This window comes from Ranitomeya variabilis, chromosome 2 (genome assembly GCF_051348905.1).
Source record: "Ranitomeya variabilis isolate aRanVar5 chromosome 2, aRanVar5.hap1, whole genome shotgun sequence".
In the NCBI taxonomy this organism is placed as follows: Eukaryota; Metazoa; Chordata; class Amphibia; order Anura; family Dendrobatidae; genus Ranitomeya; species Ranitomeya variabilis.
Genome location: NC_135233.1, coordinates 1077438636 through 1077458052, shown reverse-complemented (window position 1 = coordinate 1077458052; position 19417 = coordinate 1077438636). Strand labels below are relative to the sequence as shown.

General features: G+C 50.1%; 1 protein-coding gene across 1 annotated transcript; it reads left to right on the top strand.

Moving 5' to 3' along the window:
* The first annotated feature begins 269 nt into the window (after positions 1 to 269).
* LOC143810210 (cytochrome P450 2B11-like) lies at positions 270 to 19062 on the top strand. The gene is made up of 3 exons (XM_077293084.1): positions 270 to 435; positions 898 to 1039; positions 18753 to 19062. The coding sequence occupies exons 1-3, from the start codon at positions 319 to 321 to the stop codon at positions 18929 to 18931; spliced, it is 438 nt and encodes a 145-aa protein (XP_077149199.1). The 5' UTR covers positions 270 to 318; the 3' UTR covers positions 18932 to 19062.
* The last annotated feature ends 355 nt before the right edge of the window (positions 19063 to 19417 follow it).

Sequence of the window (19417 nt, the reverse complement as noted above, 5' to 3'; positions counted from 1 at the left end):
CTGACCATCATGGCTAAAGCCCTGCACTGGTCATCACCAGTCTTGAAAGTTACCCTCTCAAAGAGCCATTACAAGGCAGGCTGACGCTCATGGTCTTGCTCAGTTGAATTTTTTTCACATATGTGTTCCAGTTTTTATGGATACAATATACAGTATCATGGTCTATATGGGTTTCACATGTTTTTTCTCGTATTAATTTCATTTTTTTCATGATCAATAAAACAGCCGATAAACATGTTTTCTCTGACAGAAAAAGTCCAGAATGAAATTGAAGCCGTGATCGGATCATCTCAGCCTCAAATAGAACATAGGACAAAAATGCCATATACAAACGCCGTCATACACGAAGTTCAGAGGTTCGGTGACATCGCCCCGTCTAGTGGTTCACATGTAGCGTCTCATGATGTCACATTCAGGGGATATTTTCTGCCAAAGGTAAGGAAAGTGTTTTTCGTGTGCTATATTTCAGATGAAATATTGACATGGACATCTGTTCAGAAAAGACACCTTTTTTTTTTTTTTTTTTTTTTTTTAAAGCTTCAATCAATTCAAAACTTGGAAAGTCTTTTAGAAGAATGTACTAAAATGAAACATAATTTCGACCACTAGGGGGCGATTGAATGCTATGTATTATCCACAAGTAAATAACACACACAGTTCTGCTTAACAGCGCACCATGTGGTCAGACGTGGTAATGCAAGTAAACCAGTGTTCTGTTTTGACACATTTTCAGACTTGTCCATTATTGTACAGCACGGGCATCAACGCATGAGAGTGGTAACACAGTATGTGTAAAATATATTAATAGATACTGTAGATAAATTATATCTATTATCTATCAATCTCAGTGGCAAGGAATGGATGTAAATTTGCTGACTCTACCTCTTTCTTTCTCAGGGCACAATAGTTATGCCATTGCTTCACTCCGTATTGAAAGGTAAAGCTTACTTCGAGAAGCCCGAAGAGTTTTATCCTGAACACTTTCTTGACTCTGATGGAAATTTTAAGAAAAGTGAGGCCTTCATACCATTCTCAATAGGTAAAGCTGGACCATGGGTCAGTAGAAAAAAAAGTCAATGCGGGGTCATAAATGGAAGCTGCTGAGCCCCGATGCAAAGTCTATAATAAAGCCCTCCACCTACCATGTGGTAGTTTTCTTATGCCAAATGTATACCTGTTTCAGATTTAGTTAATATTTTACATTAATATTATACAGCCAGAATCTGTAGTGGATGCAAATATAGGTCAGGTCGTCAACATGTTAGTCTTTGTTCAGACCTCAAACCATATTCCAAAATGTATTCAGACTCCAAACTCCCCAGACCTTTTTTACTAATAAATACAGAACGTAGATCAAAACTGGGAATATATTCATACCTTAGACCAGTGTTCCCCAACTCCAGTCCTCAAGAGCCACCAACAAGTCATGTTTTCAGGATTTCTTTAGTATTGTCCAAGTGATGGAATTATCACCTCTTCAATACTCGGGAAATCCTGAAAACACGACCTCTCGGTGGCTCTTGAGGACTGGAGTTTGGGAATACTGCCTTAGACCAAACCCTTACATTTCTTCAGACCCCAGACCAAACCTCTAAACTTAGTCATTTTACTTGCGTATATAGCACCAACATATTCCGCAGCGCTTTACATCATCATCACTGTCCCCATTGGGGACATTCCCTATCAGTATGTGTTTAGTGTGTGGAAGGAAACCGGAGAACCCAGAGTAGACCTACGCAACCACAGGGAGAACATACAAACTCCTTACAGATGTTGGTGGGATTTGAACCCAGGACCCCAGCGCTGCAAGTGATAACCACTGACCCACCGTAAATGTATGCATCAAACCCAATAACACAAATGATTCCAAAAACAAAACAGGCTTATAGTCTTCCAATACCCCCGATCTCTTGGGCTTCACATCAGTTCTGGATGCCGGAACACATAGGTACGTGAAGCCGATAGCATCAGGACAATGTTTTTGCCATGGCACATTTCATCATGAGGCTACACTAGTCCATCACCCAGTACAATGACTCCTGGATCTAAAGATAGGATCGGGAGCAAAGAATGTAAGTATTCACGGCCATTATATATTGGAATAATCTAATAGACATCAAACAATTAAAAAAATGCTAATCAAAAAATGCCACACTTTTTTAGGGTTGGTCTTGTCACGTTCCCTCAGACCAAGGTTGGATTTGTACTCACAGCACCAACGACTAAGAACGACTATCAGCTAGAAAACAAAATCAAGCTCTTGAAAAGGTGAATCACAAACAAACTGCTGGTCCAATATAAAAGCAAAATTTTTGGGGGGTCACACATATCTCGGGATGCGGTTTAGATGAGAACGATAGACGATGGCTTTTGACAAGGTTTGAAGACTCATCTCATTAACCCAACTCTAGTTAAAGGAAAAATACAATTTCACAATTCAATTTCAAGGGGTTATTCGATACTCTGATGACCCCTCCTTAAATACTTCTTAAATACTACGCTTCTCAATGTAAAATAATAATACCCTGCACTCACCTTCTGTGACAGCACTATTCTGGCAATGTCTCCTGAGACTCCCATGCAATCGTTATGCTAGGTGAGCGCCGCACAAAATCTGCAGCCACTATTGGGCTTAAATGCTCACACTTTCCCCCGATATCCAAAGTTCATCGAAAGGAAGTGGAAGCGCGGTAGGTCAATTTTGGCTGCTTACTGGCAGCAGGGCACATGCGGCCTAACAGAATCATGCAAGCCTCTGGAGATCTGGAACAGTGTCGATACATGAGTTGAATATTGTGTGTTTGTATTTTACAAGCGGATTTTAGTATTTATAAAAGAGTTGAGCGAGTAGTGGCCAACCCCTTAACTTAATATAAATGCATTATTTGTCAGTACTCAACAATCAATGAATATATTGACACAAGCAAAAAATCTAAGATATTTGTGCAAAAAACATAAGTCATCCACCAGCGATACGGAAACCTCAAATGGAGGGACCCTAACTCTTATAACTCATTTCTTCTCGTACCCAATTAAGCCTCAAATAAGCTGGGGAGGAAATAGGATCTGGCTTAATTATAATAAAACACCTGTCTGGGAAAGATAGGTGAATAAGAGTAGACCGCCTGACATACACAATGCAAGAGGAGGAATTCATGAGAAAAATAGATTGAAAAATTAGTTCACTTTTGAATAGTGTTGAGCATTCCGATACCGCAAGTATCGGGTATCGGCCGATACTTAGCGGTATCGGAATTCCGATACCGAGATCCGATACTTGCCGCGTATCGGATACCGGAATCGGAATTTCCCAGATTCAAACTGCACAAATTCAGCCAATGAGAATGATTCCAAGTGTGGGCACATCCTGTTCAGCATGGAGGGCATGAAACTACTGGCATGGCTGTGATTGGCTGCTGAAATGATGTCATGATGCAGTTTAAAAGTCACTGGCGCCATTTTGCGCTCACTCTGCTCTGAATTCAGTTAGTGACAGGACGCTGTTTGCTGACTGAGGGCCAGTTTAGAGATAGCGATTTGCTTCTTTGTGCTTTTCAAAGGCTAATTTAGCAACCTCTGTGTTCACCTACTATTCACCTTGCTTTTGCCTTGTAGCGCTGTTTTCACAGCGATCTGCAAGGTCTGTGTGTGTGTGTGTGTGTGTGTGTGTGTGTGAGTGCAGCCCACTCTCTAGTCTGAGTGCAGCCACATAGGCCATCCATAGCTGGTTGTATTCAGTTCAGGGAGGGTGGTTCATTGCCTCATACTGTTCTTTTTTTTTTTTTCAAGTAGTGTAGTCTGCTGCTCATTTTTTCAAAAAAATCCTATTAGTGTCTTTCCACCCGTCTCCAGCTAACTTGTGGAAAAACACTACATAGGATAAAGTAGAGGAGGGTTTTTGGGCCTTGCAGCGCCGTTTACGGCTGTCTGCACGGTCTCTGTGTGACTGCAGCTCGCCCTGTAGTCAGGGGTGGGATTCAGCCGGTACGACCCGGTACGGGGCAGCCGTTTACTAAAATTTCTATCTGCCAGCGTTCCGGTAATTGAAAAATGGTTACCACGCCCCCGGACCGCCTCTGGTAAGTTGCTGTGTGGTCGCTGGGGAGCTGTCACACAGACAGCTCTCTCCAGCGACCAAGCGACTTCGGCATCGCTGAAACTGTCTTCAGCGATGCCGAAGTCCCCATGTAAAAAAAAAAAAAACACTACATACGCACCTTCTGTCGTCCTTCATGTCCCTCGGCGCTTGCCGCACTGACTGTGTCTCAGCGCCGACCGGCCGTAACAGCGGTGCCCAGCGATGAACCGCTGTTACTGCAGGTTCACCGCTGGGCTCTGCTTTACGGCCGGACGGCGCTGAGACAGTCAGTACGGCAAGCTCCAGGGGACGTGACGGACAACAGACGGTGAGTATGTAGTGTTTTTTTTTTTTTACTTTTAGGAGGGGGCAGAACGCTGGACACAGGAGGGGGCAGAACGCTGGACACAGGGGGGGCAGAACGCTGGACACAGGAGGGGGCAGAACGCTGGACACAGGAGGGGGCAGAACGCTGGACACAGGGGGGGCAGAACGCTGGACACAGGAGGGGGCAGAACGCTGGACACGGGGGGGGCAGAACGCTGGACACAGGAGGGGGCAGAACGCTGGACACAGGAGGGGGCAGAACGCTGGACACAGGGGGGGGCAGAACGCTGGACACAGGAGGGGGGGCAGAACGCTGGACACAGGAGGGGGCAGAACGCTGGACACAGGAGGGGGCAGAACGCTGGACACAGGGGGGGGCAGAACGCTGGACACAGGAGGGGGGGCAGAACGCTGGACACAGGAGGGGGCAGAACGCTGGACACAGGAGGGGGCAGAACGCTGGACACAGGGGGGGGCAGAACGCTGGACACAGGAGGGGGCAGAACGCTGGACACAGGAGGGGGCAGAACGCTGGACACAGGAGGGGGCAGAACGCTGGACACAGGAGGGGGCAGAACGCTGGACACAGGAGGGGGCAGAACGCTGGACACAGGAGGGGGCAGAACGCTGGACACAGGAGGGGGGCAGAACGCTGGACACAGGAGGGGGCAGAACGCTGGACACAGGAGGGGGCAGAACGCTGGACACAGGAGGGGGCAGAACGCTGGACACAGGAGGGGGCAGAACGCTGGACACAGGAGGGGGCAGAACGCTGGACACAGGAGGGGGCAGAACGCTGGACACAGGAGGGGGCAGAGCGCTGGACACGGGGGCAGAAAGCTGGACACGGGGGCAGAAAGCTGGACACGGGGGCAGAAAGGTGGACACGGGGGCAGAAAGGTGAAACGGCATGATTGGAGACACGGGGCAGGATGACAGACATGGCGGCATGACTGGAGACACTGGGGCATGACTGGAGACACTGGGGCAGGAATGGAAACAGATGGGGCAGAATTGAGACACAGGGGGCATGATTGCAGAAATGGGGGCCTGATTGGAGACAGGGCAGAATGGTGATACGGGCATGATTGGAGACACTGGAGGCAGGATTGGAGACAGATGGGGCAGGATCATGGGGCAGGATGGATACGATGGAGACAGATGGGGCAGGATGGGGAGATCATATGGTGCAGAAAGGATACTCATGAGGGCAGGATGGGAGAACATATGGCTGACGCCAGGAATGAGACACACGGGGGCCAGGATGGGGAATATTATTACCATAGGGACTAATTAAGGGATATTATTACTGCAGTGATGTATTTATTTTTTGAGGACACTGTTTTAAATGAGGGGGCGGTCCTGTTACTGTGTAGAGTGACACTATGTCGCCTCTTTTTCTTTATGCGGTGTAATGTAGAAGTTCGGAAAAATTAAGTAATGTGTTCTACAAGCGGAGCGCGAGATAACTCTGTTATTTCCTGCAGAGACGAGTCCTGGCTGGAAGACATGATGGCGGTCTGTGCTGGATGAAAGATGAAGGACTTAACCTAGAGACGTCACTGGTAAGTCAGTGTTACCTATACACTGACACTATACACTGTATACTATATACAGAGCTCCTGTGTATAATCTCACTAGTGATCACTGTATTACCTCTACACAGACACTGCATACTAAGTACAGATCTCCTGTGTATAATGGCACTTATGGTGATAGTGTGGTGCTTTTTTTTTATTACTGATCAGAATTGTAGTATTCAGTCACTATGTGGTGGTAATATGTGGTCTGGACATGGTGTTGCGGTATTTGTCCCTTGTATGTGATATTATTCGATCACTGTGGTGGTAATATGTCATCTGGTCATGGTGTAGCGGTATTTGTTCTTTATATGTGATATTATTCAATCACTGTGGTGGTAATATGTCATCTGGTCATGGTGTAGCAGTATTTGTTCTTTGTATGTGATATTATTCGATCACTGTGGTGGTAATATGTCATCTGGTCATGGTGTAGCGGTATTTGTTCTTTTTATGTGATATTATTGGTCATTTTAAAAATTGAAAAATAAATAAAAATATACCTAAATTGTATTGCATATTTTAACAAATATTTAATAGGTTACAGCAGAGTAGGGCCTCACCAAAAGAGTCTACCGTGTTATGGTGGCGGCTTACAAAATCTTTTGGCCAAAACAAAAGCTGCCGGCTATATGTGTGATCTGGTGATGGGAACGGTTAGGGTATGTGTCCACGTTAAGTAAACGCTGCGTGTTTGACGCTGCGTGGGGCCACAGCGTCAAACACGCAGCGACCAGATGTTCCAGCATAGTGAAGGGGATTTTATGAAATCCCGTCTCCACTATGCGTGGTAACACGCACCCGGCGGCCCTGCGACTCCGGACATGTGGCGCTTCTTTTAAGATCGCAGCATGTCCGTGTTCCTTGCGGCAGTCTTTGAATGACTTTAATACCGTATGTCACAACGTATTCTTGTCATTAAGGGAGACAAACTGCTTCCAAAAATATGAATCGTGCCACTGGGCGTGGCTTATTAGTATGGGCGGGGTTATTGAAAATGGGCGTGGCCAAAATTTCGGCCGCCACGACTTAGAGGACCTGTTGTTAAAAATTTGAATCCCACCCCTGCCTGTAGTCTGTGAGCAGCCATAGCCTGGTTGTCTCCAGCTCAGGGTTCTTCACTGCGTCATACCGTAAAATCAATTTTCCTTTTGTTTTAAGTAGTGCAGGCTGCTGCACATTTTTTCAAAAAATTCCTATTAGTGTCTTTCCACCCGTCTCCAGCTAACTTGTGGAAAAACACTACATAGGATAACGTAGAGGAGGGTTTTTGGGCCTTGCAGCGCCGTTTACGGCTGTCTGCACGGTCTCCGTGTGACTGCAGCTCGCCCTGTAGTCTGTGAGCAGCCATAGCCTGGTTGTCTCCAGCTCAGGGTTCTTCACTGCGTCATACCGTAAAATCAATTTTCCTTTTGTTTTCAGTAGTGCAGGCTGCTGCACATTTTTTCAAAAAATTCCTATTAGTGTCTTTCCACCCGTCTCCAGCTAACTTGTGGAAAAACACTACATAGGATAACGTAGAGGAGGGTTTTTGGGCCTTGCAGCGCCGTTTACGGCTGTCTGCACGGTCTCCGTGTGACTGCAGCTCTCTCTGTTGTCAGTTCAGTCCCCAAAAAATAAATAAATGATAAAGTTCACCAAACACACCAGTGACACCACTTAACATTTGTGTAGGCCACATTAGCTCATATTAAAGTCTAGTCCACACTTTAGAAAATTAGTGTTTCTTATACCTGTTAGGAGTTGTTCAGGAATAAGCACACAAAGCCGTTAGTACTTTTCTGCTTATCTTTATCAGTCAACCAAGATGAAGAAGGCAGTGAGTAAGGCACGTGGGCGTGGGCGCGGAGCAGGGAGAGGACGTGGGGATTCTGTGCCTGCTGCGGGCACCGGTGACTCATCAGCACCCACTTTCACCAGGGAACAGTCCTTCATGCGCAGCTTTGTCGCAGAGCGCCGTACACCGCTGCTGCGTGAAGAACAAATTGAAGCCGTTGTCGAATGGATGGCAGCTAATGCATCAACTTCAATTAGTGCCACATCCTCTCAGACACAGAGCACTGGAGAGCAGCCATCTGTCTCTTCACCACCTGCCAAATTGCCCAGGCAGACAGAGAGCCCAGGACAGGAGCCGTCTCTACTTCTGTTCTCTGAATCTCTTGGCTTGTAAACAGGGGGCCAGCCAAGCAGCATTGGAGAAATGGAAGAAGAGGCAGGGTGCAGTGATGCCAACAGCTTTTTCTCTCTTCCTCTGAAGAGGCGGGTGGGCCAGTGCTTCCGGTCACCACATCGCAGGCCGCATCCGCTGATGATGACACTCAGGTGCCACTTTCTGGTGCGTGCTCTGCTGCTGAGACTACCCAGGAGGAGCAGTTGGGGGCAGAGGGTAGTGTAGATGATGAGGTCCTTGACCCATCTTGGCGTGAGGGACAGGAAGGTGGTGGGAGCAGCTCTGAGGAAGAGATTCCCCGTACGGCCCAAAGAGGGAGAGGGAGGGGGAAGACTGCGGATCCTGCAGCCTCCGCTTTGGCACCCGTTAGGAGCATGTCTCTTCCAAAAGCCAAAAAGGGCGCTCCCAAGACTTGCAGTGCCTGGTCCTTTTTTGACACAGTTGCAGATGACATTTGCTATGTCAAATGCAAGGTGTGTCATCACAAAGTCAAAAGAGGTCGAAATGTCAGCAACCTCAATACCTCCAACATGTGGAAACATGTGCGCACCAGGCATGCGGCGGAGTTAGAAAGACACACTGAAGAGCTAGGCCAACCAACAGCGGCAGCTACCACCTCTTCAGCTCGTGTTGCCTCTTCCTCCAGCTCACACGCAGCTGGTTCGGCTTCCTCCCAGGATCGCCGTGGAAGAACCTCTGGCCCTGTTTTCCAGAGACCCGCTGTAATTCCACCCGCAGCACCACTTTCCCAGTCATCCACACACTCCCAGCCCAGTCTACAGCCATCGGTAGTACAGGCATGGGAGAAAAGGCGGCCTTTCTCGTCAAACCACCCACGAACACAGGCTCTGACTGCAGGCATTGCCAAACTTCTGTCACTGGAAATGCTGTCATTCAGGCTGGTGGAGACTGACAGCTTCCGTGACTTGATGTCATTGGCAGTCCCACAGTACAATGTGCCCAGCCGCTTTTACTTCAGCAGGCAAGCCGTCCCTGCCCTGCACAAGCATGTGGAGGGACACATAAAACACGCGCTACTGAATGCCGTCAGTAGCAAGGTCCATCTCACCACCGATGCGTGGACCAGTCAACATGGACAGGGGCGATACCTTTCCCTCACTGCCCATTGGGTTAATGTCGTTGAGCCGGGTACAGATCGTGCGAGTGGCGCAGGACGTGTCCTGCCCACTCCAAGGATTGCAGGAATCCATTCTGTACGCATTGACTCCTCCTCTTACACCAGTTCCTCAGAATCATCGCTGCAGGAGCCGTCATAGTCCACCTCCACATGGACCCGTGATGAACGTTTACCTGTTACGACCGACATGAGCACAGCCGTGGCCAAACGTCAACAGGCCGTCTTGAAATTAATTTCTTTGGGGAATCGAAGCCACACAGCGCAGGAGCTCTGGAATGCCATCAAGCAGGAGAGCGATGTGTGGTTTGTGCCAGCGAATCTCCAGCCAGGCATGGTAGTGTGTGATAATGGCCGAAATCTGGTGGCACCTCTGGGCCTCGGCAACCTCACTCACATCCCATGTCTGGCACATGTGCTCAATTTGGTCGTGCAGAGTTTTTTGAGGGACTATCCGGATCTTGATGCACTGCTGCACAAGGTCCGCCTAGAGTGTGCTCACTTGCGGCGTTCCAGCATGGCAAAAGCGCTCATTGCGGCTCTGCAGCGCCGACACCACCTGCCGGAACATCGCATCATATGTGACCTACCTACCAGGTGGAATTCCACGTTACATATGTTGGAGCGGTTGTGTGAGCAGCAGCAAGCTGTAATGGAGTACCAGCTGCATCAGGCGCAAAGAAGTCGCACTCCGCGCCGTTCTGACTTCACAACCACAGAGTGGGCCACTATGAATGACGTCTGCCAGGTTTTGCGTCCCTTCGATTATTCCACGCGGATGGCGAGTGCAGATGATGCACTAGTCAGAATGACTGTCCCCCTTATCTGCCTGCTTGAAAAATCACTGCAAGCGCTAAAGGATGATGTTGTGGAAGAGGTGGAGGATGAGGATTCAACATTTCCATCATCTTCTGGACAGTCAGCGCCACGTGGTTCCTCACAAACGCGTAGGCAGGGGACAGTTTGTGAGGAGGATGAGGAGGAGTCAATGGAGGAGGAAGACATCCGTCCAGAGGAGGGAGTTACACAATTGTCCAGTACTCAGTGTGTACAGCGAGGGTGGGGTGATGACGAGCGGGCAGAGATCACGCCTCCAGCAGGGGACAGCGTTTCTTGGGCAGTTGGCAGTCTGCAGCACATGGTGGATTACATGCTGCAGTGCCTGAGAAACGACCGCCGCATCGCCCACATTCTCAACATGTCTGAATATTGGGTGTTCACCCTCCTCGATCCTCACTACCGGGACAACGTAGAAAGCCTCATCACACCGTTGAACCGGGAGCGAAAAATGCGGGAGTACCAAGACACACTGGTGAATTCCATCATCTTCTCCATTCCTAGTGAGAGAAGTGCTGCTAGTGCATTACAAAGCAGCTCAGTGCGTCCAGGCAGTGGTGGAGGCTCTGCACAAAGAGGGAGCAGAAGCAGTGCCTCTGCCCAAGGCAAGAGCAGTATGGCCCAACTGTGGCACAGTTTTCTGTGCCCGCCACAAAAGTCAACACCATCACAGACGGCTCCAGTCAGCAGGAGGCAACGGTTCCGTCAGATGGTGACAGACTACATGTCTTGCCCTCTTGCTGTACTCCCAGACGGCTCTTCACCTTTCAAGTTTTGGGTCTCAAAGCTGGATACATGGCCAGAGCTAAGCCAGTATGCATTGGAGGTGCTGGCTTGCCCTGCGGCTAGTGTATTATCGGAACGCGTCTTTAGTGCTGCAGGTGGTGTACTAACTGACCGTCGCATGCGACTATCCTCCGATAACATTGACCGGCTTACTTTCCTGAAAATGAACAAGGCCTGGATCTCGCAGGAATTTTCCACTCCTCTTCCTGATTAAATCATTAGGTGACTGTCTACGTTATCCAGGTCTCCTGTTGTGTTCATCTTTCTACCACCTGAACTTAAATTCCTGGGCTCCAACACCACCAGTTGAGGCTCAGAAGTGCCGTCTGCACAGTCAAAACATACGACCCAGTGTTATTGGGTTTCAGTAACGTCAGCTGATCCCCAGCTGTGTAGCCGGCAATGTGTCCTGCGACCGCCACGCTGACACAACAACTGAAATGTAAGGGAACCTGTCCCCCCCCCCAAGGCGTTTGTTACTGAAAGAGCCACCTTGTGCAGCAGTAATGCTGCACAAGGAAAAGGTAGCTATTTTTGTTTAGCTCCTTGCACGCGCAGAACTTAACACTTATAAAATGTGTCCACTGATACCGTAAAACCGTCCCGGAGGTGGGACTTTCCTTCGTAATATGACGCAGCACAGCTGTCATTCCTACTTCCTTGGCGCCGTGCCCCGGCTCCTCAGCGTTGTTTAAATCTGTCCCGGAGCCTGCGCTGTTATGTTATCCCTTGGCCAGGCACACTTAGCGCTGCCCATCTTCTGACATCAATTGGTGTCAGGCTGGCTGCGCCTGTGCGGCCGCGCTGGCCGAGAGCCCGCCTCGCATTGTCTTCTGATTTCATCCCACTGGGGGCCTGAGATCCATGGACATGCGCAGTGCATATCTGAACCTCCGCCTCTCACTCATCTCCCTACGCCTTCTTCAGACTGTGCGCCGTCAGCTGATCCCTAATAGCATGCCACGGCCGTGACGCCGCACAGTCTGAAGAAGCCGTAGGGAGGGGAGTGAGAGGCGAGGATATGCACTGCGCATGGCCACGGATCCCAGGCCCGCGGTGGGATTACATTAGACGACACTGCGAGGCGGGATCTCGTCCAGCGCGGCCGCACAGGCGCAGCCAGCCTGACACCAAATGATGTCAGAAGATGGGCAGCGCTAAGTGTGCCTGGCCAAGGGATAACATAACAGCGCAGGCTCCGTGACAGATTCAAACAACGCTGAGGAGCCGGGGCATGGCGCCAAGGGTGTAGGAATGACAGCTGTGCTGCGTCATATTATGAAGGAAAGTCCCACCTCCAGGACGGTCTCGGACACATTTTATAAGTGTTTAGTTCTGTGTTTGCAAGGAGCATAATGAAAAGAGCCACCTTTTCCTTTTGCGTCTTTTGTGCTGCACAAGCTGGCTCTTTCAGCTACAAACGCCTAGGGGGGGGGGGTTAAAGGTTCCCTTTCGACTTTCTCCAATCAGGCTTCGGCCTACATTGTGTTCCTCTGCTTCTCCTGCTGTCCCTGGGCTACAACACCGCTAGTTGTTGCCTGGTAGTGCTGTACGCACAGTCCCAACAGTCCCTCCTCTGTTATTGGGGTTCAGTAACGTCAGCTGTTCCCCAGCTGTGTGTGTGGCAATCCCTCCTATCTCCTCCACCTCCTCCTCCTCCTCCTGTCCCTGGGCTCCAACACCGCTAGTTGCTGTCCAGAAGAGTTGTACGCACAGTCAACAGTCCCTCCTCTGTTATTGGGGTTCAGTAACGTCAGCTGTTCCCCAGCTGTGTGTGTGGCAATCCCTCCTATCTCCTCCACCTCCTCCTCCTCCTCCTGTCCCTGGGCTCCAACACCGCTAGTTGCTGTCCAGAAGTGTTGTACGCACAGTCAACAGTCCCTCCTCTGTTATTGGGGTTCAGTAACGTCAGCTGTTCCCCAGCTGTGTGTGTGGCAATCCCTCCTATCTCCTCCACCTCCTCCTCCTCCTCCTGTCCCTGGGCTCCAACACCGCTAGTTGCTGTCCAGAAGTGCTGTACGCACAGTCCCAACAGTCCCTCCTCTGTTATTGGGGTTCAGTAACGTCAGCTGTTCCCCTGCTGTGTGTGTGGCAATCCCTCCTATCTCCTCCACCTCCTCCTCCTCCTCCTGTCCCTGGGCTCCAACACCGCTAGTTGCTGTCCAGAAGTGTTGTACGCACAGTCAACAGTCCCTCCTCTGTTATTGGGGTTCAGTAACGTCAGCTGTTCCCCAGCTGTGTGTGTGGCAATCCCTCCTATCTCCTCCACCTCCTCCTCCTCCTCCTGTCCCTGGGCTCCAACACCGCTAGTTGCTGTCCAGAAGTGCTGTACGCACAGTCCCAACAGTCCCTCCTCTATTATTGGGGTTCAGTAACGTCAGCTGTTCCCCTGCTGTGTGTGTGGCAATCCCTCCTATCTCCTCCACCTCCTCCTCCTCCTCCTGTCCTTGGGCTCCAACACCGCTAGTTGCTGTCCAGAAGTGTTGTACACACAGTCAACAGTCCCTCCTCTGTTATTGGGGTTCAGTAACGTCAGCTGTTCCCCAGCTGTGTGTGTGGCAATCCCTCCTATCTCCTCCACCTCCTCCTCCTCCTCCTGTCCCTGGGCTCCAACACCGCTAGTTGCTGTCCAGAAGTGCTGTACGCACAGTCCCAACAGTCCCTCCTCTGTTATTGGGGTTCAGTAACGTCAGCTGTTCCCCAGCTGTGTGTGTGGCAATCCCTCCTATCTCCTCCACCTCCTCCTCCTCCTCCTGTCCCTGGGCTCCATCGCTAGTTGCTGTCCAGAAGTGTTGTACGCACAGTCAACAGTCCCTCCTCTGTTATTGGGGTTCAGTAACGTCAGCTGTTCCCCAGCTGTGTGTGTGGCAATCCCTCCTTTCTCCTCCACCTCCTCCTCCTCCTCCTGTCCCTGGGCTCCAACACCGCTAGTTGCTGTCCAGAAGTGTTGTACGCACAGTCAACAGTCCCTCCTCTGTTATTGGGGTTCAGTAACGTCAGCTGTTCCCCAGCTGTGTGTGTGGCAATCCCTCCTATCTCCTCCACCTCCTCCTCCTCCTCCTGTCCCTGGGCTCCAACACCGCTAGTTGCTGTCCAGAAGTGTTGTACGCACAGTCCCAACAGTCCCTCCTCTGTTATTGGGGTTCAGTAACGTCAGCTGTTCCCCTGCTGTGTGTGTGGCAATCCCTCCTATCTCCTCCACCTCCTCCTCCTCCTCCTGTCCCTGGGCTCCAACACCGCTAGTTACTGTCCAGAAGTGTTGTACGCACAGTCAACAGTCCCTCCTCTGTTATTGGGGTTCAGTAACGTCAGCTGTTCCCCAGCTGTGTGTGTGGCAATCCCTCCTATCTCCTCCACCTCCTCCTCCTCCTCCTGTCCCTGGGCTCCAACACCGCTAGTTGCTGTCCAGAAGTGCTGTCCGCACAGAGCCAAACACCTCGCCAATGTGTTAGTGGGGTTCAGCACTGCCAGCTGTTCCCCTGCTGTGTATACGGCAACGTGTACTGCGACCGCCACGCAGGCACAACAAGTTAAATTTAAGGGAACCTGTCCCCCCCCAGGCGTTTGTTCCTGAAGGAGCCACCTTGTGCAGCAGTAATGATGCAAAGGGAAAAAGTGCCTCTTTTCGTGGTGCTCCTTGCACATGCTGAACCTAACACTTATGAAATGTGTCCCCTCCTACCGTGATACCGTCCGGTAGGTGGAACTTTCCTTTGTGATGTGAAGCAGCACAGCCGTCATTCTTACCCCCTTGGCGCCGTGCGCCGCCTCCTCAGCGTTGTTTGAATCAGTCCCGGAGCCTGCGCTGTTAGGTTAGCCCTTGGCCATGCACACATTTTGCGCTGCCCGTCTTCTGACATCATTTCGTGTCAGGCTGGCTGAGCCTGTGCGGCCGCGCTGGACGAGATCCCGCCTCGTAGTGTCTTCTGATTTAATCCCACTGGGAGCCTGAGATCCATGGACATGCCCAGTGCATATCTGAACCTCCACCTCTCACTCATCTCCCTACGGCTTCTTCAGACTGTGCGGTGTCAGCTGATCCCTAATAGCATGCCACGGCCGTGACACCGCACAGTCTGAAGAAGCCGTAGGGAGGGGAGTGAGAGGTGAGGATATGCACTACGCATGGCCACAGATCTCAGGCCCGCGGTGGGATTACATTAGACGACACTGCGAGGCGGGATCTCGGCCAGCGCAGCCGCACAGGCGCAGCCAGTCTGACACCAAATGATGTCAGAAGACGGGCAGCGCAAAATGTGTGCATGGCCAAGGGCTAACCTAACAGCGCAGGCTCCGGGACTGATTCAAACAACGCTGAGGAGGCGGCGCACGGCGCCAAGGGGGTAAGAATGACGGCTGTGCTGCGTCACATCACAAAGGAAAGTTCCACCTACCGGACGGTATCACGGTAGGAGGGGACACATTTCATAAGTGTTAGGTTCAGCATGTGCAAGGACCATAATTAAAAGAGCTAAGTTTACCTTTTCCAGCATTAGTGCTGTACACGATGGCTCTTTCAGCTACAAACGCCTGGGGGGGGGTTAAAGGTTCCCTTTCAACTTGCTCCAGTGCAGGCTTCGGCCTACACTCTGCTCCCTCTCCTCCTCCTGCTGACCCTGGGCTCTAACACCGCCAGTTGGGGCCCAGATGTGCTAGCTGCACAGAGAAAAACACCAGCCAATGTGTCAGTGGGGTTCAGGAACGCCAGCTGTTCCCCTGCTGTGCAGCCGGCAATGTGTCCTGCAACAGCCACGCAGGCACAACAGACCCAAAGCTGCCGCCAGTGCAGGCTTCCGCCTACAGTCTGCTCCCTCTCCTCCTGCTGACCCTGGGCTCTAACACCGCCAGTTGGTGCCCGGTACTGCTAGCTGCACAGAGAAAAACACCAGCCAATGTGTCAGTGGGGTTCAGCACCGCCAGCTGTTCCCCTGCTGTGTAGCCGGCATCGTGTCCTGCAAAAGCCACGCAGACACAAGAACTGAAATTGAAGGGATCCTGTCACCCCACCCCCAGGTGTTTGTATGTTTTACTGCCACCTTGTACAGCAGTAATGCTGCATGTGTGCAAGGTGGCTCATAAACTTATTCTCCTCGCACATGTGGAACTGAAAACACGTCTAAAATGTGTCCTCTGTGTGACCATTTAACCGTCCCAGAGGTGTGACTTTCCTTTGTAATGACACGCTGCAACCCCCTTGGTAGCGCTGCCCGTCTTCTGACATTGTTTGGCTGCCTGCGCCTCTGCGGCCGCCTTGCCCCACACAACGCCCCTCAGTGTCTTATTTATTTTGACTGCGAGGGTGTGATTGACGGGCATGAGCAGTGCATATCTTCGCCTGTTGTCACTCATCTCCTTCCGCCTTCTTCAGACTGTGCGGCTTCATGGCCGTGGCATGCGATAAGGGATCAGCTGACGCCGCATAGTCTGTAGCAGGTGTAAGGACCCGAGAGAGGCGAACATATGTACCGCGCCAGGCCATGAATCCCAGCCCCGCAGTGTGAAACACTGTAAAGGCACTGCGGGGCTGGGATTCATGGTCATCGCGAACCGCACCGGCCGACATTAAATGATGTCAGGAGACGGGCAGCGCTAACAGCGCAAGGCCAAGGGATAACACGACAGCGCAGACTCCTGTACAGCAAATAACGACGCTCAGGAGGCCGCGCCCAGCACCAAGGTGGGATTCTTGACATCTGTGCTGCGTCTCATTATGAAGGAAACTCCCGCCTCCAAGACAGTTTTGATTGTTTAAGGGGCTAAATGTCATACGTGTTTCATTCAGCGTGTGCAAGGAACAGAATTTAAAAGAGCAACCTTTGACTTGTGCAGCATTACTGCTGCCCAAGGCGTGGCTCTTCCAGTTTGTAACCCCTGAGGGGGGGTTAAAGGTTACCTTTAAAATTGGTTCAATTAGGCTTCGGCCTACACTCTGCTCCTCCCGCAGATCCTGGGCTCTAACGCCGCCAGTTGGTGCCCCGAAGTGCTGGCTGCACAGAGAAAAACACCTCGCCAATGTGTCAGTGGGGTTCAGCACCGCCAGCTGTTCCCCTGCTGTGTAGCCGGCAACGTGTCCTGCAACAGCCACGCAGACACAAAGCTGCCGCCAGTGCAGGCTTCGGCCTACACTCTGCTCCCCCTGCTGACCCTTTGCTCCAACACCGCTAGTTGGGGCTCTAGGAAGATAAGCTTGAATAGGTCCCCATCCTGATTCCAGCACCGTCAGCTGGTTCCAGGCAGAGCCTTTGGCTTAGGTGCCTCCTTCTGGGTATCCGAGTTCCACCAACGTCAGGTGGTCCTTGGTAGTGCTTTCAGGCACGGGTACCTCCTGCTTAGTAACCGGGTTCCAGTAACGTCAGCTGGTCCTCGGTAGTTCCATTGGCTCTTGGACCTATGGCTACCCATCCGGGTTCCAGTACCGTCAGCTGGTTCTCGGCAGTGTCTTTTGCTCTTGTACCTTCTGCTCCCCATCCTGGTTCCAGTACCGTCAGCTGGTTCCGGGCAGAGCCTTTGGCTTAGGTGCCTCCTTCTGGGTATCCGAGTTCCACCAACGTCAGGTGGTCCTTGGTAGTGCTTTCAGGCACGGGTACCTCCTGCTTAGTAACCGGGTTCCAGTAACGTCAGCTGGTCCTCGGTAGTTCCATTGGCTCTTGGACCTTCGGGTAGCCATCCGAGTTCCAGTTCCATCAGCTGGTTCTCGGCATTTTCTCAGCCTTCTTGTACCTTCTGCTACATTTCCAAGTTCAAGACCCTAAAGACGACGACCCGGAAGACCACCCCTAAGATGACGACGACACCAGAGACGACGACCACTGAGAGGACGACGACCCTGGAGACGATGACCCTGAAGACCACCCCGATGATGACGACCCCGGAGACGACGACCCTGGAGACGACGACGACATGGGAGACCGAGAAGCAGAAGAACAAGAGGCTGAAGAACAAAGAGCAGAAGAACATTAAGCATAACACTAAATATCAGAGCAAAAGATATTATCTAAATTATAAGCAGAAGAAGACTAAGCAGTGTATGGGGGTGAGTCCGTTCCTCCTCGTGGTGCCCCTGGATAAAGCCTGATGCTGCAGGCCAAACTGAACGCGGACAAATGTAACTCTTTTGTGACAGGCAGAACGGAAGGTGTAATCTTCAAACTTTTATAGATAACAACTACGGGAATGCCTGTCACAAATAAGAATATGATGAAGAAGTTGAATATGAAGAAGATAATAGTTAAATAAAAAGAATATGAACAATGTAAAAAAAAAAAATTATAGGTAGAAGAAGAAGAAGATGAATAAGGTGAAGATAGTTGATGTCAAAGAAGCTGATGATGAGGATAATGAAGAAGAAAGTGTGGGAGAAGTAAAAAAGAAGGTGAAGGGCGTGGAAGTAGTGAAACATCAATATCTGACAAAATAAATAAAAAAAATAACATAGTCAAAATCTTTCTAACGCCGAACGTCATAAAAAAAAAACAAAAAAACCTGCTATTCTATTTGTTTGGGCTAAGCCTCTGTGCCTTTAATGTCTCCGCAACCTCCCCCAATACATCCTACATTATTCTTAGTTGTTTTCCTTCATGTAGAATTAACCTACAAGGAAAGAAAGGGTTTATTTTAATTCCGATATTTTCGTCCCATTGACTTGCATTGGGATCGGGTATCGGTATCGGATTAGATCCGATACTTTGACGGTATCGGCCGATACTTTCCGATACCGATACTTTCCGATATCGGAAGGTATCGCTCAACACTACTTTTGAGCTGTTTTATTTTTGAACATCACAGTTTTTAACCCTTTCAAACATTATGGTTCTAATATTTTTCCATTTGTACTTTTAGGTAAGAGAAGCTGTGCTGGTGAGACCTTGGCTAAAATGGAGCTGTTTATATTCTTCACAACATTGCTACAAAATTTCACATTTGAAGCCCCATCTGGGGCTAAACTGGATCTTATCCCTGGAGTTGGGTCTACAAATGCCCCCAAACCATATGAAATCCGTGCCATTCCACGTAGATAAAGTTGACTTTTTGGTTGAAGGAACTTATACACTGTGTTATGGTGAAAAGTCCGTGGGGCAGAGCATGGCACAGGGAATCTCTCTTTGGTGTTCTTTGAATTTTGTGTCAGGTTCCTCCCCTCATGAATGAGTGTATTACTTATGTCTCATGTAATAAATGATGGATTTTCAAAGCAATAATTTAATTGGACACCTGTAGCACCAAGGATGTCATAAAATTAATGAAATGTGGTCTTGTTTCACTTGCAAGCATCAAACACATCCCTTCCTACCAGTGTCAGACAGATGATACTTTTACAGTGCCCTTCAAATAATAAAACCAAAAGATGCTACATTCTCTTGGCAGCAGCAATCACCTACCAATTTAAAATTCTGAGCCATATGCCCTCTTGATGACTATTTCCGAGTATCTTGTGCATGCTCGTAGATTATATTTGAGTCCCCGTAGTTGCATGATTTACAGCTGCTGGACAGCCTGAATACATG